This window comes from Vigna umbellata, chromosome 10 (assembly GCF_029865625.1).
Source record: "Vigna umbellata cultivar VRB3 chromosome 10, Vumbellata_1.0, whole genome shotgun sequence".
NCBI classification, from domain to species: Eukaryota; Viridiplantae; Streptophyta; class Magnoliopsida; order Fabales; family Fabaceae; genus Vigna; species Vigna umbellata.
The window spans coordinates 19,165,986-19,183,651 of NC_142174.1; the positions used below are offsets into that span (position 1 = coordinate 19,165,986).

A 17,666-nucleotide genomic window follows, 5' to 3' on the forward strand; every position below is an offset into this window, starting at 1 on the left:
TTGTTTATATTCATTGCTTAAACTAGTAAGTAATCATAATTATCTAAACAAACACAAATCCTATAGGAAACAACACTTGGACTTACAATCTATATTATTTGAACGATTTGGTACACTTGTCAATAAGTTAGCAACGATATAGTTAGGATTCTATTTGTTTAGTTGTTTTGTATAAGAAAATGTGTAGAGCACCACATCAACGTGCCAAGACCATGGTAGTTATGTGTCTTTGTTATACTCATGGGCATGGTTTTGTATGCCCTTTAATGCATCAATTTCGTAGGTTGAATTGACTTTTCCTCCTTTAATGTCGATAGAGTAGTGGTTGTGTTACATCCTGCACAATGGTATAGTTGGTTATCGATCAAGGATAGATCATATACAACCTAGTGAGGTAAAATTAAAATTAATATTTGTAGTTGTAATTTTTCATTTGGACTATTCAATCACTTTTTAACTTAACTAATGTTGATGTAGTTTATATAGACTCCATATGAGGGATTGAAATCCACAATTCTTGCAAAAGCGTACATGGAACCTCATGTACAAATTTAATTTGTTTTTCAATTGATAGATGACACGACTTCGATAAGATGAAGTTACAATTTCATCTCCCTCAAAATGTTCTTGAAACACCCAACATTAATCTGATATTGAATTTTTATAAAACCGTTCATTAATGTTTATTCTTACTCTAAATATCTATATAATTTAACATGAAAAAAAATATGTTAAAAAGTATCATACCAATTAAAAATAAAATAACTTTACCGTTTATAAATATATATATATATATATATATATATATATATATATATATATATATATCACCTAACAAATTAATTTTTATAAAATTAAATTAGATTTAAAATTCATTTATTAAAAAGTGAAACTTAACTGATGATTAGGTCTGGGTGAAAGAATTTATTTGACAAATTTTATGTCACATCTTTTTTATCTTACATGTCCCTTAATAGGAGCTCAAAATGAGTGCTAACACATCAAACTAAATACACTCTCCTTGATTTGTAACCCTGTTGTACAAAATCCGTTGAATAAAACTCCACAATATGCGACCAAGGATTTTGTATAGTTGGTTTTAAAACCAACCAAAAATTGAGGGCAGGCAAACATATCAGTTTGCTTCAATTCTCACTGTGCAATAACATTTACAGAATCGTCTAAACAAAAGCCACTATGGAGAATTTCTAGGAGACAGACTTGAACAAACTTCTCTACTAATGCGCCAGCTACCACTCTGGTTTGGCGTGGCTGTCATAGATCTCGATTTCGTATGGAATGAAGAATGTTCTATATCACAAGCACTGTAAGAGCTAGAATCACAATATTGCCCATCTGTTTTGTTCATCTTATCAAGTAAGGACTGCTTGATATGTGAATCCACCACCCTAGTTTGAGAAAGATTCATCCCAGGAGAGTTTTCTGCCACCATAGGTGAATTCGGATTGCTTAAAGAATCCTCCTGCAATACTTCTCCTATTCTAGACAGAATGCAGAAGGCTAAATTTGCTAGAACTCTGGAATATGCTTCCAAAATGGAATGTCCAATATCCTACAGAAACACAAACAAACCACATTACCACTGAGGTGTATACAAAAAGCTGGAAAAGAATCAAACACATCTATCTCTCCATTGAGAATCATCACTCAAGCATTCCAATATAACTCACCTTGCCATATTGAACTTTGGCTGCATCGACAAATGTTTGAGGAAGGTTTGGGTGTCTGATTTTAATCAGCTGCAGTAGTGTTTCAGCACGGATCGATAATAACTTCAGTTTATCAACCTCTAACGCAGGATCCTTCACAAAAGATGACCACGTGGAACGAGCTTGGTGTTTGCCACCAGCATGTTCTGCAATTCTCTCTTTCCATGACAATATAGCAGCTTCCAGTTTATTAACAGTCTCTAGGACAACATGTTCGGATTTCAAGTTCAGCGATTTAAGCATGTCTTCTGGAGAGCTTGATTCAGCAGCCAAAACCTTGTTCAATTCGTGTCCAAGGTTTGCCTTTCCAGACTGCGACATAGAAACAGATTGAGTAAAGATGTAACGAAATTGAATTTATCGAAGTGTACCCTCTCATCGTGATTAAAGATTGTTCAAAACCTCAAGGATAACATGTACACAGTTTCAATTCAATTCAAAACTACAAGATAACCTTTGCAAGTGCGTCTTTAATAATCGCTGGCACAGGCATTTCATACAAGACACTTTCATTGATGGATTTGGCAGCCTTGAATACTTGACGCACCACCCCACCCTGATGAAGCAGCTTCTTTTTTTCAGTGTCAGAAAGACCACATTTTGGAACTTTGGGTGATGGAAGCCCCCATTTTTTGCTATGCTGTGCATTTGTCTCCCTCCCTTCTGCCTTGTTTCCTCCCTCTGCATACCAAAACTCCATATTCGTCATCGAATCTAGTGTCTCCTGTCAACCAAAGACAATATACTAGCATAGTAAGTCATTTGAAACAAAGTTCCAAATTTTGATGAAGTAAGAGATCACAATGTGACATACAATCAGCATAGAATCCAACTTCTGAAGTGCCGGAAGATTCATGAGGATGTCTGCACGAGGCTTTGAGGTCATTATCTGTTTTGAGAAGATGACTCTTATTTTATTGCCATATGATCCACAATAATAATCAAACCTATATTATCTTAGCTGAAATGATATAAATACCTCAAACATCCCACCATCGGCACCGCTTTGCGTAGAGGGAACAAGCTCAACCATATAGTTGGTAGGAGACAATGACCAGTCTATCTCTCGCTGCCATTTTCTCTTCCTTTCTTCAGATAGAGGTTCCAATTTCCACAGCTCTCCAAAAACCGTCACTGCATATGTTCATTAAGCACGTAGGTTCGTACCAGTCATTTCATTTGTGACAAACTTCATCATTTTCATGCAATTTTTAAACAAACCAAAACCAGATAGCTGTAAAATAGTGTTAGAGCAGACCTGATAGGTTTGTGATGGCATTAGATAGCGCCAAAGCTGTATTGAGACCCTTGGTTCCCCCTGTAACATCTTCACCAAGCAAAAGCTTCGAAAATCTTTCCTTCATGGCTTCTATATCTGAATGGTCCATACCAAAAGTCTTCTCTTTGGCAAAAGTCTTCTCTTTGGCATAAAAATCTTGAGGACTTTCTGAGAGCTCCCATTCCTCCAATCCTTTATCGTCCCTTTTCATCGTTAAACAGTTTGAAGAGAATGATCCAAAAGCATCCTTGCTGGAGGAACAACTGGAATCATCGTCAAATGAATCAGTTATGCATTCATCTCCCCTACTTGTTCTGCTCTCATCTTCGTAGGACTGGTTATTCAACATGCAACTCTCAAGGCCATTGTATGTCATAATCCCTGAAATGTTCCAATGTTGTAGACTCACAAAATACGATTTCAAAGGTGCTATACTCAAATCTAAACAGTGTTACAAATTTCATTTAACCAAACAATCATCAGAACAATACATGGTTGTCATTTTCAACATAACGCAACAATATATTCTCTTTGCTGTCATACACGTCATTGCTGCAAGCATACCTCCAAAAGTAGCATATGAATAAATAGCATGTTTACAATTAAAACCCAACTATGATTTGTCACTGCAACTGAAGATCAAAATGCAAATTAATGTGACCTGTTGCAAAATTCGCTGACTAGAACATATGTTATTGTTGCCAAAAACAGCAATATATATTGTTAAATATTCTAATAATATATTTAAAGCACATTATAATCGAGTGTTAATAAACTTTTTTATATTTTTAGACTTAATCCACTTCATTGTTATGGTATGTGAGTCTTTAAAAATGCATGGTGGATCTCGCACCAAGAAGGCGACAACATTAACAAGAACATATCCATCACTCACTTCTGTCCTAACACTACGTTAACATCTAAAACTCTCTATCAATATCCATGACAATTAATATACTTTTATACTCTTATTTATTACACACAATTTATAAGAAATAGTTTATTATATAAGTGTTTGTGTTTTTTGTATTGGATAGTAAGAAGAGAATTTTAAAAATCATTAATAATGAGCATTAATTAGTATATTGATGACGAAGTTTAAAAAATTAGCCAAATTAATTATTTTTTGGTTTGCATGTTTATATGAGGAGTATTTTATATTAAGGAATAAAGAGAATGACTTTTTTTTAGTATTCACTTTCTTTAATAAAATCCCATGTGATAATTATGAATAATAACGAAACATATAGTCACATGCAAATGTCACCAGCCAAACGTTTTATTCTTTTTTTTTCCTTTTGGCGTTTGGCCATACGACTTGAGTTGAGAATAAAAAGTTTCACTTTTCTTCCTTTGCAATAATAACAAATTAATCCTTCAACTTTGACAAATTTAAATTCAGATTTCGGAAGAAGACCTTCGGGCTTGTACGTATTTATCAAGAAATCAAATTAGCCTGAAACGAAAATTTTCATGAGAAGCTATTCTGCTTGAGTAAATTAATTCAAACTGCACTTAAATATTTATCAAATATTAAAAAAAAGTTGTACTTTTAACATAATCGAATAATTTTTTATTTTATATTTTTATAATATTTATTTTTATTTGTAAAAATGTTAACTTTAGAACAATTTTATGTAGTGGGGTCCTATAAATTCTAAAACTTGATATATATTCCTGTGTCCATGCAGTGTTCACAGGATTTGCAGGCAAAGATTCGAACAGAACAGAAAAGCTTCCAAGGCCATAGGCTATGACAGGATAGAACATCAGCAACATGGAATTGAAGCCAATGAAAAGCTAAGGACAAGAGTGCCTCAAAAAAGATATAAGAGAAACCCCAGAAAAGAATCCAACATATATAGAAAAAAGACATTTGAAATTGAGTACCAAAATATGGCAATGAATGGTGCATCCCTACTCTGCGCCCATTTTCTTCAATTTGTCAGCACTTATCAGTGGAAATGGCAGAGCTAGTAGTTACACTAATATCAACACTCATGGTGGCCCCAAGTCAACAATTATATCGGTCAAAGATGTTCAGTTAATGAATTCAAGATTAGGACTGAGAAAGGTTTCCACCACAATTTCTGTGATTTTATAAAACCTCAAAACTTCATACTTTGTACCATTATTCTAGCAACTTCGGACTTGTTCATAACCAAAATAAGAAGACCCATGTCACATCTAAAATAACGGAACAAGGCAAGCTGTTCAAATTGTGAGATTCAATCATCTGGTTTAGAAAAACGAGAAAAATAAAATGTCAGGAATATCAGTTGGTCCCCTTTGATTTGTCTATTTTTAGGCTACCAGTGAGTCTTATTTGTCTCAGATTATTGTACAAAATTATTGGAAGCTCAATATGCTAAGCTTGGCTTAAATTTAGGATTATTAATAAATAATTGGTACTCAAAATTCAAGTGGAATTAGTGAACATTACTGTTTATCCTTTAGCTAGTTGAATTTGGCAGAGCAACAGTGACAATAATTGATCACCATACAAATTTTGAAAATGAAGGTACTTTTCGTTGGTCCACAAACATAGCTACAACAACAACAAGAACAGAACCAACTACTCTGAAAATTGTCATTTCTGAACAGGCTTGAAATCAAGGATAAAATATGATAACAAACGTCTAAAGTCGCTTTTATCTATTTTTAATCAGCAGGATAATTAATTTGTTGAATAAAGAAATTCAGATTAAAACAATTTTGTACTTATCCTTTTTTTCTTTTCGGTTTGGGGACAACAATGTTTTTCGAATGGCCATGTTCACAGCTGGTATGCTGTAGCAAAAAAGTCAGTGAAGTTTGTGAAGATGGCTATTTAATATTGGCGACTAAGGGAAGAATAAATGTGCCCCTAAATAAAGGGGATTATTGACTATTGAACCTATAGTATCATTACTAAATAGAATTAAGATCATTATAGCAGGGAAAAATAGGTGTAAATTTCAAATTCAAATATAGCTCACTTACTATTGCTGAAACACACATAAGGAAATGATAAACAGTCATCATAACATAAAAGCAGTTACTAAAACTGTAAGAATAAGATGTGTACATAACAGTATCCAAATTGCTATCTTTTTTATATATGAAAGTATAAAGTAAGGTACATTACCCAGATTTAAAGGAAGATTTTTAAGAATAAATTCAAAGAAAATTATTTCCACTTCAAGACCCTACAACCATGATTAGTTTTGAAGAAATAAGTGAGATGGTAAAACCATACAAGTAGTGTTATAAAATGAAAAGAAATATAATTTCTACTAACTTAACTAATTTGTATACTTAAAGAAACTTTAATTTGTTAAAATTGATGTTCACAGTTTGATCAGAAAAATCATAGAACTTATGAACCAAATCGGCTAAAAGAAGCACATAACCAGAGAGATGGGTAATCTGAACTTACTCTCTCGCTCATCAAGATCGATGCTAAATTTGCTTCCTCTGGTGCAGCATGCTAGCCTTTTTCTCATCCTCAACATCCTTTTCAATTTCTTGCTTCTCCACTGTCAGTGTTTGTTTAACCCCAATAGGCTGAGTGAAAAGTCACTGACTCACTGTGCCTTCAATAACTCTTGCTCTGATGAGTCCTTCATCAACAATGTTATCAAAATATTATTCTAAGTCATTTTTTCAACACTTTGCACTATTTCCAAAACTGATAAAATTTCGAGATAAATGCATGCTCGGGACACACCATGGGCCAGCACTGTCACTCCAACCATTCCTAAGCATTTAAGTTCACCTACCACCAAGTCACGCTGGAAATAACTTCCACCATCTCCTCAAATTTCAAAAGGAAAAAATCATACTATTCCATGGATTTACACAACTTGCTTTACATACGCACTCAAACAAAAATAAATAGAATATATTATAAATTATTATGACAAATGTCAATAGTAGAATAGATAGTTTTTAAGCACAATTTTTTTTTTATAATGATTAAAAAGTATAAACTTTTACTGGAGCTGTTTATTATTTAATCATCCTCATTTGTTAAATAAATTTTAACAAAAAAAAGGAAAGATTTATTATTGTTTCATTCACCATTAGTATTCATTTGGTAAAAAGAAAAAACCACAGTTAACACTGATATCATATTTTAAAAAAGGAATTTACTGAATTAAAAAGATAAAGAATCATCAAAACAAAAATAAATGAGAAATGAACTTGCTCATGTGATTTTGTCTCCTACATGTGCTTGTCCACTCCATCCAAACCAAACTTGGTCACCACATATAACTTAAAAGTATTATTCAGGTCATATTATACTTTACAACACAGTAGATTATTATACATTCTGAGATACAAATAGATCATGCAGGTTGAGCTTAATTACGTAATTATTAAGTAATCAGAGTTAACTAATATTATTATTAAATAACCATAAGGGGAAAATTAATAAAAGAGTACTGGGACGGAGTGGAGTAAAAGGTGTTACTTATGGAAACTTTACAAAGGGATGGTCAAAAAGTCAAGAGAAGATGGTCTGAAAAGTAGACCACAGGTCACGCAGATTCCCTGATTTTTCATAAAGATTTGTTTTTCAAAACGTTTTCTTAAGAGTTGAAGAAGATCCAATGGAAAGAGAAAGGTGGGGTTTCAAATTAAGGAGGTAAATGGAAATAACGGTTCATAGTTGAAAATGGAAACAGAGCAAACAGGGCAGAAGGTTCCTGTAACTGTGACGGTAACGGCGACAGGTTAAGATGATTTAACGAGGAAAGAGAAGACAACATTAGCGTACCTCGAATAGCATTGTTGTTTGGGAATGGCGATGTTGAGCATAAGCAAGCAAAAGAACAATGGCGCCTTACAGAAAGTGTGGAAATGAGAAGAAGACACAGAGTAAGGTTGGAGAGAGAATGGAGTGTGTGTTTAATAGGGAAGAGAGAGAAAAAGAGAGGGCTCTCTGCGACAATCATTCGGGCCGTTGGATGTACTGGGGCCCGTGTGTGTTTGGACGGCTGTGATGAGGGACCATGCATGAGTTGGAAAATATCACCCTTAAGATGGAAAATCATCTTTTCATAATGAAGCTTTTCAATTTCAATTTTCAAATTAAACCTGTTCAGTAGAGTCACTATTACTACTCAACTGCATTTCAGCTAAAAAAAAATGCACTTTTTGTACTTTTATTTAGGGTAAATTATATCTTTAGTACACTTTTGCCTTTTTTAACTTTTTCTTTGTTCTTTTATTGTGAATTCTCCTATACTTACTATTTTTTACCTATTATTTTTAATGCATGCTTCTTGTAAAACCAAAATCACGCCATTACTTAAAACTTTGTACAGGAGTGGTAACGAAGTTTTAGTTTTTAAATATAATTTTAAAAAAATAAAACTGAAATTATGTTTTACTTGATATTTCAATGCTTTTTACACTAAAAATAATGATTATAAATTTATTATCTTAAAATTTTAGGTCTTTTATAATTTATTAGAATTAAATAAATGTCTTCAACAAACATTAACAAAAATGAATTTGTTTCTGTGATTGATAGTACTAATAGGTTGATTGTTCTATGAATCCTCCCAATTTAGAATGAAAGATGAAGAAAAATTAAATTTTATTTCTTTTTTACATTTTTATTTCTTCAATGGAGAAAAGAAATCTATGATATAAACATACTATGTGTAAGAAAGAGGTACTTTCGTTATCCTTGTTGAGGTTGTTCCATTGTGAGAATATTTTAGTACCTCTCTTCCTTGATATTCCCTTAATCATGGGCAAAGATGATGGGTGGATCCTAGTAAAAAATAGTTTTGAGTTTTTGTGTGTTTTTAATACGGAAGTTGCCGCAAAAGCTATGCATGCATTAGAAGCTTTTCTCTTCTTTTTGTCTTTATTAGACTACCTCATTTCTATTGCTAACCATAATATATGAGAAATGGAATCGGAAATTATCTTTTTTGTTTAATTATAAAATATTAACTATATATTAAATTTACTGATTTGTACTTATGGACAAGAACATTATATAAAAAATATATACGTGAGATGAAGGAAATGTTGAAATAAGAATTAAAGTTAATTTTTAGACAAATATTTTTATTTTTGTTTAACTTGATTTAATATTTTTAAAAAATATATAAAGTCTTTAATTTACTTATAAAGAAAAGCTAACACCATCATGATAAATTGTCTCACTTATTAATACTAAGTCCTGAATATTTTAATACTTGTTTGAATTGTTGTCTTTCATTTTATTGTTCAAATTAAGATGCTTTTTTCTTCTATCAAAATTAATAAAAATTCAACAAGCTAAATACGTAATAAATCATTTATGTAGAAACTTCAAATTTATATTTATATATTTTTGAATAGGTTTCAGAACTTAATTACGAGTCAACTAATAATTATCATACTTCAGTGTAAGTTAATCACTGTTAAATTTAATTATTACTTAGAAATAACCATTAAGTTTATAAAATCCAATCACACAATCTCTAAGTGATTTAATGAATAGTTTTACTGTTTGGACTGTTTTATTTAGATTCGATAATCATATGAAATAGAAATCGAATAAAGCTTATATAATAACGATAATCATAATACAAATAAAATATATTTTCTTAATTTCCTGAAAAAAAAATAGATTCTTATAATATATAACATCTTTTGTGTAATTTTAACTTACACATACACATCTAACATATTTAAATTAAAAATGATCAACATTATTAGCTGAAATAGTAAAAAAAAAACACATAATTTACTTTTTGTTATGATTTGTTTTTGTTTTACAATAGTTTCACGAAAACCAACTTATTCAAGTAAGTTGAAACCAAGAATCAGTACGTTTTCACATGCGAGATCCAAGGTATGAACTTGGAATGAACTGAATATAATAAAAACAAACAAGTGAGTTTCACATGTAAGAAATAGAAGTAGACGTTATGAAAGTAATTGTAACGTTAATTTGAAAAATTGGCAATAAGCAGAACTGTTTCCTATATAAAAACAGAAGCAACGATTCTAAAAGGTTAAAAAAAGTTGAGAATTCAAACATAACACATGCCATAGCACGAAGGGTTGTGAAAACCTATAACACGAGAGAACAGACACAAAAAAACTTCACCTAATTCCCCAATTTCGGTGCCATGAAAACCGCCGCTACCAGGGGATGCTGTCTCTTGGTTTGTCCATTTTCTCATCACAGTAATAACTTTTAGTACATCAAATTAAATTCCATTAAGTAAAATATTAAGGTGATTAACAGGGAAAAAAAGAATTATTTACTTAAAAATTTAATATTAAAAATGATGGGGTAAATTATGGATGAATTATTGGTGCGTGGCTGTATCTAAGTTGTCTAGTATTGGAAGAAGCAGAAAAGTAGCTTGCCTCCGTTTGCCGCTCCTATTCCTATCATCACATACTCCCTATGCTAACAAACAAAAGCTTAATAAGAAGTTGCATGCTCAACCCCACCACACAAGCTCCAGGCCACCACTATATTTTGTCTCCGTTTGGAATCACACTTAAATTTAAGGTTTAATCCTTTTCGACATCCCTATTTATGTACGAATGTCTCAATTGGGTCCTCGTTTTTTAAAGTGTATCAAAATGGTCCCTAATTTTGAAAATCGATATCAATTGAGTCCTTTCCGTTAAGTTGGCTGGAAGGCGTTAAAAAAATTGATGAGTGGATGCTGAGATGACGAACGAACGCTCGTCCACCAGCGAACGAACGCTCGTCCACCAGCGAACGAACGCTCGTCCACCAGAGAACGAACGCTCGACCTCTTACTGCTGGACGACCGTTCGTTCCACACTGGACGACCGTTCGTTCGGTGGTCGACGACCGTTCGTTCGCTGATGGACGAGCGTTCGTTCGCTGGTGGACGAGCGTTCGTTCGTCATCTCAGCATCCACTCATCAATTTTTTTAACGCCGTCCAGCCAACTTAACGGAAAGGACTCAATTGATATCAATTTTCAAAATTAAGGACCATTTTGATACACTTTAAAAAACGAGAACCCAATTGAGACATTCGGATGTCGAAAAGGATTAAACTAAATTTAATTATCAATTAATTTTTTTATGTTAAACACTTAAATATATTTTTATTCTTTAAAACTATAATTAGTTTCAGTTTTAAATTTCGGATATATTTTTCTTTTTAAATTTTAAAAATAAATAAATAAAATTATTTTAATCTAACACAATATCAATTTTTTTAATGTGATCTTTTAAATTGATATTTGAACTTAAATATATCAAATTGTGTAAAGAATTTAAAAATTACTTATATATGTGTGTGGTGCCTGTTCTTTGTGTATTTTGATGTTTGAATGGGCATAAAATATTGAACACTTACTCTATAACACCATCCAGACAAAGAATAGCCCGGTAATCGTGCGGGGGTTAAATCTCATAACATTTTTTCATTTTATTAATTAATTTATTTCAGTGTTGTGGGACTAATAACAATTGCTTTCTTTCATACATGACATTCCTACTTCTTCCAACCTTTGTCTTCTCTTCTTCTTTTGTCCTTACTAAAATGACACACCAATCCATTTCATCTTCTTCAATGATAGGAGGATAAAACAATCTAAATGATAAAATCATGACATGGTTATTATTCATTGAACCATAAAGCTTTGTTTGTTTCTCAAAGTAGATCTGAGGGAGTAAAAAAATATGAATTTGAGAAAAAAAGAAAATGGAAAATTGAATTATTTTGTATTATTACTTTTCACACTTTCTTCACAAAATCCACACCCATGAACTTCTAATTTATTTAGTCATAAGTTTTGGACTAATTAAGTGAATTTGAGTATTAGATTGAATTGATCATTTTAGAAAGAATATTAATTCAATTCATCTATGTTTGATAGGGTAAATATATGGTAATTAAATTCAAGTCAACAATGAAATATGAGATAATTTTGTCATCAATAAATAATTTTTAATTCAAGATTCCATATCGATATTAAGTCATAAGATATATTAGTCATGAAAAAGATAGCAATAGTCAAATTTAAGTTAGTTTGATAAGATAAAAAATATCTCAATAGTATCACATCATAATTAAAGTAATAAATTCTTCCTTTTTGATAATTAGGTAAATTGTTTATAAAAACTCTTGAAACATTTTGTCTAACACCCAAAACCATGCATATACTTTCAATATGTAATTATACTTAAATATTGAAAACTTTAAATGTATAAATAAAAAGCATAACAACTAAACATTAATGTTTAAAGTTCTAAGAAAATCATTCACTTCCTTCTTATCCAACACATGCACAATCATACACTCTTATATTAAAACACTATCATAATAGACAATTCATATTAAATATAAGCAAAAGAACGAGTTATATTTTAATTAAATATATAACACAAATAACAAACAAATAATTTCAATAGATTTCTATTAAAAGTTACATTAAATATTTATATCACAAGAAACTCTATTGATCGTAAAAAAAAATCAGTATTAAGTTCAAACATCAAATACTAAAATCTCTTATCAATTCAATATTTCTATTAATCTAATTACTCTAATATAAATCTCGTTAAAGACTTGATAAATAATTTCTATAATTCTAGTTGAATACTTAGCATATGATATATTCATTATTTCTTCATTACATAATATTTGTTTATTTTAACACAGATGAACCACATTTCAACATGTCAAATAAATAATAAATCTTTAGATATTGATCTTAATATCACTTAGATAATTACTCACATCATTGTTTATCAAATACTTTTTTTATTCATAATTTTATCATCGGCAACACATTTTACATTTAATGTTATTCAATATATAATATTGTAAGCATTTTTATTTAATCATAGAACTTATATATAACACTTATAAACTCAAAAAACTTCAATTATATAATAAAATTCACCTTGTAACAAGTGTTTATTTGCAAAAACTTTCACTAAGTAAACAACAATTTCGAAGTGAGATAGTTTTTACTTTAAAGAAAATCCTTTTAAGAAAAAAAGAATTGTGTCCGAATAATTTTCACTTGAATCGAAAAATATTCATAAAGAGAAAGATTTCTCCTATTTTTTTTAGCAAAATGTCAAAAAAATAAAATTATACAAAGTCTATAACATGCAAGCAAGGATAAAAAAAGAGTATTAATTCTAATAGGTTTCATAACTTCGTTATAGTTTCTTATTGTTTTCAAAATCACATTGTGACATTTTAATCCAAATAAAGCACTACATTTCATGTTAACATAGAATTCAAAATTAAAATAATTTCATTTCAAACAAAAATTTCATTGAAACATCTTCTACTTATCTAGTTTTGTTCTAACAAGATTAAAATACCGATAACTAATCCAAATATGAATTTTATCAAAAAATAATCCTAATTTAAAATGACTATTTGCAAACATCAAACTAGTTTAACATTGTGATTTATAAATCCAGAATAGATATCTCAAATATTAACTCCAAATAAATTTTCATCTTAACTTCAGAACTAAATTAAAATAAATTTAAGTTATCAGCTCTTCTCATGATAATCGTTTGCTCTCTAAGCTGCAAAGATATGTCTTAAGATATAAAAGTCAGAACCCCAAATATCAACATCAATGTTGATATTGATGAAACACTATCTTCTCATCTCATAACATTGTGAAATGTCTAAATATATATCCAATAAAAAAAACAAATAAAATATTTAAAAAATAAAAATAAACTTACTTTTCTGATCAATCAAAGTTGAATCTCATGCAGACTCAATAGTGTTGTCTGATTGCAAAAATAATAAAAACTATGAGAAAGACAAAAAAAAGATAAGAAGAATAAAAAAAAGTATTGAGATGATGAATTTGGTAAATAAATAAAAACTAAATAGTTAAGATATAAAGTGTGAAATTTGAAATTTTATATATTTTAAAATCAAATAAAAACATAATTATTTTTTTGTTCAAAGCATTAAAAATAATTTCATATTTTAGTTTGTGTTTGGAAAGAGGAAGAAAAATAAGGGAATGAATAAAAAGGAAAAAAAGATTAAGGTTTAAATTAGCAGAAGTAAGAATAGAATTTGTAGGGTATTTTATTGATTTAATTGAAACGAGAAGAACCGTTGAGATATTATTTTAATCATCCATCCAAGTTGTTGTTAGAGAATTTTTGAAAGCTGCCTTTTATTCTTATAATTTATTCATAGATCAACAGAGTACTTTTATAAAGTGACTATAATCCTTGGACAGATTCGAAATATAGAAACTATTAATCTGACTTTCTTTGTCTTTCACACCACTCATTCACGCAACATACCTTGAAAACTCATCCCCCCTAATCATTATTTTTCAATCAAAACAGAGTCACAAATCTCATGCAAATCGTCCCATTGCCATCATGCATACAGTGAAAGCACTAAAAGAAACTAAACATTACTGCAAGAAAGTGAAAAAGCTTTGGGAGCTCTGCAGCACTTATCAAGATGCTGGCATTTCCTAAGCACATGGACACAAACCTGCCTCATTAACTCAACAACCTCACAAACTCTGCAGCACTTACAATTCGGCCTACTTCCTTTGACTTTCTCTTGGGGAGAAAATTCATACACAAGAGCTTGCTTCCATTAGTCAAATTCACATGCCTCAATATGCCTATATTATTGTGTTGAATTCAAAGAACGTTTTTGAAAATAGTAAACGCTTCACATGCACAATTACACAATGCGATCCCATCACAGATTGTCTCTCTCGTGACAAGAAAGCACATGAAAAGATAATTGTAAAACAAATTACATCAGCAACAGCACCACGATTTTCAAATTTGAAAGTGGCCTCAAAAACTTGATATCAAACAGGTTATTGGCCACCCAAATCACAGTCTCAGTCTCAATGATAGCAACCAAACTTTTGATGGGTCCAAATCAAATAAATTAAAGCTTACAGAACTATATTTTATTAGGAAATAGTTTGCTTATACTAACAGTATACAAATTTAGTGTTACAGCAGAGTTACAGCATGGACCTATTTGGCTTATTCTCATCAGAAAAGTCCATAGGGTCCTTGTTTGTGATCTTTACCAGTTCAGAGAGAAACCTCCTCATGACATGGTGTGGCAACAAAATTGGCACCACAATTACATCCTCTCCTTCACTGTTCCTAAAACGTCCATAGAAGCTAACAAAAGGTATAGCCCCAGCAGGTCCTCCATATATAGGACTCCCCCACCCAAAATCCACTTCATAGAACCCCACATGAGTAGTGTCCCCAATAAGGTAGTTCCCTTCAGTCCTATACTTGGGTCGACCCTTTAGAACCATAAGATCAGCCACAGAACTGACATATTCCGCACCCATCTGAGCCTTTGCCTTTTTTACTAACTCCAATGCATACCCCAATGGGTTTTGGCACAAAGGCCCGTCCCTGGCAAGAGCCATTGGGAAGGCAAAGGCATTGCCATAATACCCATTGGGCACTTGTTGGCCCAATTTGCCTCGAGCAGTGATAAAGGGTGACAAGCCCACACTCTCGTTGGGTTTGAGCCCAAGTGCTATGGTTCGACATTTCCACAAACAGGCAGAGAGCACCTCAAAAGTTGAAGAATTTTGGAGGTGCATGGGAAGGTGACTCCGAAGGGTTGCAATCTCTTTGGGACCAAAGAAAAATGATCCATGGTCCATTTCGTGGGTGTCCCATGTTTCTTTCTGGCAATGTTGGGTTTCATATTCGTTGTGTGCACATGTGATTCTTGGTGGGTTCCTTGCACTGAATAACTCTCTCTGCCACACAGGGAACTTGGTTATGGAAGCACCTCTTGCAATCTCACCCACCATGGTCAGAAATTGCACCAACCCCAATGAGTCACAGATTGTGTGGTTCATGCGAGCAGCGAAAACAAATCCTCCGCATGTTAAACGGATTACCTGCACAATCATCAAATGTCGAAAAATTCAATGACAGTGTATTTCTTCTGTGTTGAAATCCGGTTTTGACTGGTAATTTTCATTCTGTCAATAAAGCCAACAAAAGACGATCCATTTTAACAACATAATACAATATCCATACTTTAATATGAATTATGGTAAATTGATTTTATATTTATACTAGTATATATTTTACTATATGGATTAATATATCACTTAAGAAAAAACAATAGTAAATTTGTTTTATTAGGATCTTAAATATTATGCTGTATTAGTTAGTGAAAATTTTATCAAATTGAATAAGTTCTTTAAATCATATAAAATTGTCATTTTCATTTCTTTAAATTTGTCTTTCGCTGTTTTAGGGACTTAAACTTTAGATCACAAATATTTGAAAGCCTTAAATTAGTAATCTATAAAATAATTACAAATAATCAAGTGTACGTACTTTACCAAGATTATTTGCATGCATTTATATAAAAAATAAATTAAACAAAAGACCCATGACATTTTAATATTAAATTTCAAAATAAATAGGATAGAAGTTAGATATTATTTTTTTAATTTATTCTAAAATCTTAAGTTTTAAAAACTTTTCTCTTTTTCTATATTTTTTCTGATACAAACTAGATTTTAATCATGAAAACTTTAGTATTAAGATTTTGACGAAATGGATAGTATTTGATATTCAATCCTATATAGCAGTGTTTTATAGTTTTCTTCTTCTACATAGGGAATGTTTAAAAGAATATGTTGAGTGTAGAATTGATTTTCTGAAATTTACCTATCTATTGTTCGGATTGTTGGAAAGGATTCCCAAAATATTACTGGATAGAAGCATACTTTTATCCAGAGAGAGTATACTTAAATAAAGGTTTAATCCTTTAATACATCCCTATTTATGTACGAATGTCTCAATTGGGTCCTCGTTTTTTAAAGTGTATCAAAATGGTCCTTAATTTTGAAAATTCATATCAATTGAGTCCTTCCCGTTAAGTTGGCTGGACGGCGTTTAAAAAATTGATGAGTGGGATGCTGAGATGAGGAAATGTTACTGACGTGGCATTGACCTGGCTTTATGGTGAGTTTTTTACACAATCAGCGAGTGGTTTATGGTAAATCAAAACGCAACGTTTTGATTTTGAACACAATCAGTGAGTGTTTTATGAGAAGGAGAAATCCCTAAATTGCAGAGGGTTTTGTCAAGGGTTTTCGGTTGTCTTTTGTGGTTCCAATTTGGCGGACAATAGGTATCGTTTCTAGATTTGCGAGTGATCTATTGGTGGTATTTCGGTAGAATCAGGAAGGTCTTGGCGGTGAAGCACGTGGAAAGCAGTGGCGAAAGTGTTCCAAGTGAACCTCCTCTTCCGCCAAACGAACGGGCGTCAGAACGAATGCTGAAACGCTTCATGCTTATTTTTTCCGAACGTCAATGAAAGTTGTTGGCCGAAAGGTTGAGGCTAAGACGCCGAACGCCATTGAGGGCCCATGGGCGAGCGTCGAGTTAGTCGAATGGCCGAACGCTTCCTACGCGAGTTGGCGAACGCTAATGATGCTATTGACCGAATGGTTAAAGCCAAGATGTCGAACTCCAGGACTAATGGGCGGTCATTAGTAAGGACGAACGTTAGAGTTCCACTGGCTGAACATCAGTAGGGTCGGATGGCCATGTGCTTGAGTGCTCGTGCCGATGGATGGTCGAGCGATAGAGGCCGAAGGGCCGAGCGTCAGTTAGGCCCAATGGTCGAGTGTTGGAATGCTGGTGAA

At 31.9% G+C, this 17,666-nt stretch overlaps 1 protein-coding gene and 1 pseudogene across 3 annotated transcripts; both read right to left on the reverse strand.

Moving 5' to 3' along the window:
* Positions 1–1,003: 1,003 nt before the first annotated feature.
* Positions 1,004–7,891, reverse strand: LOC124829183 (rop guanine nucleotide exchange factor 14-like). 3 transcript variants are annotated; one of them, XM_047302647.2, is made up of 8 exons: positions 7,772–7,891; positions 6,428–6,611; positions 2,989–3,390; positions 2,710–2,864; positions 2,545–2,619; positions 2,185–2,454; positions 1,692–2,042; positions 1,004–1,573 (listed from the first exon to the last, which is right to left on the reverse strand). In XM_047302647.2, exons 2-8 carry the CDS (start codon positions 6,501–6,503, stop codon positions 1,196–1,198), a joined length of 1,707 nt encoding a protein of 568 aa, XP_047158603.2. In that variant the 5' UTR covers positions 6,504–6,611; positions 7,772–7,891; the 3' UTR covers positions 1,004–1,195. The 3 variants fall into 3 exon arrangements, with proteins under 3 accessions (XP_047158603.2, XP_047158604.2, XP_087956942.1); XM_047302648.2 differs by having other exon boundaries at positions 6,428–6,601; positions 7,772–7,867; XM_088100816.1 differs by lacking the exon at positions 7,772–7,891 and adding an exon at positions 6,719–6,772.
* Positions 7,892–14,790: 6,899 nt separating this feature from the next.
* On the reverse strand, positions 14,791–15,974 carry LOC124829184 (benzyl alcohol O-benzoyltransferase pseudogene; annotated as a pseudogene).
* Between the last annotated feature and the right edge of the window lie 1,692 nt (positions 15,975–17,666).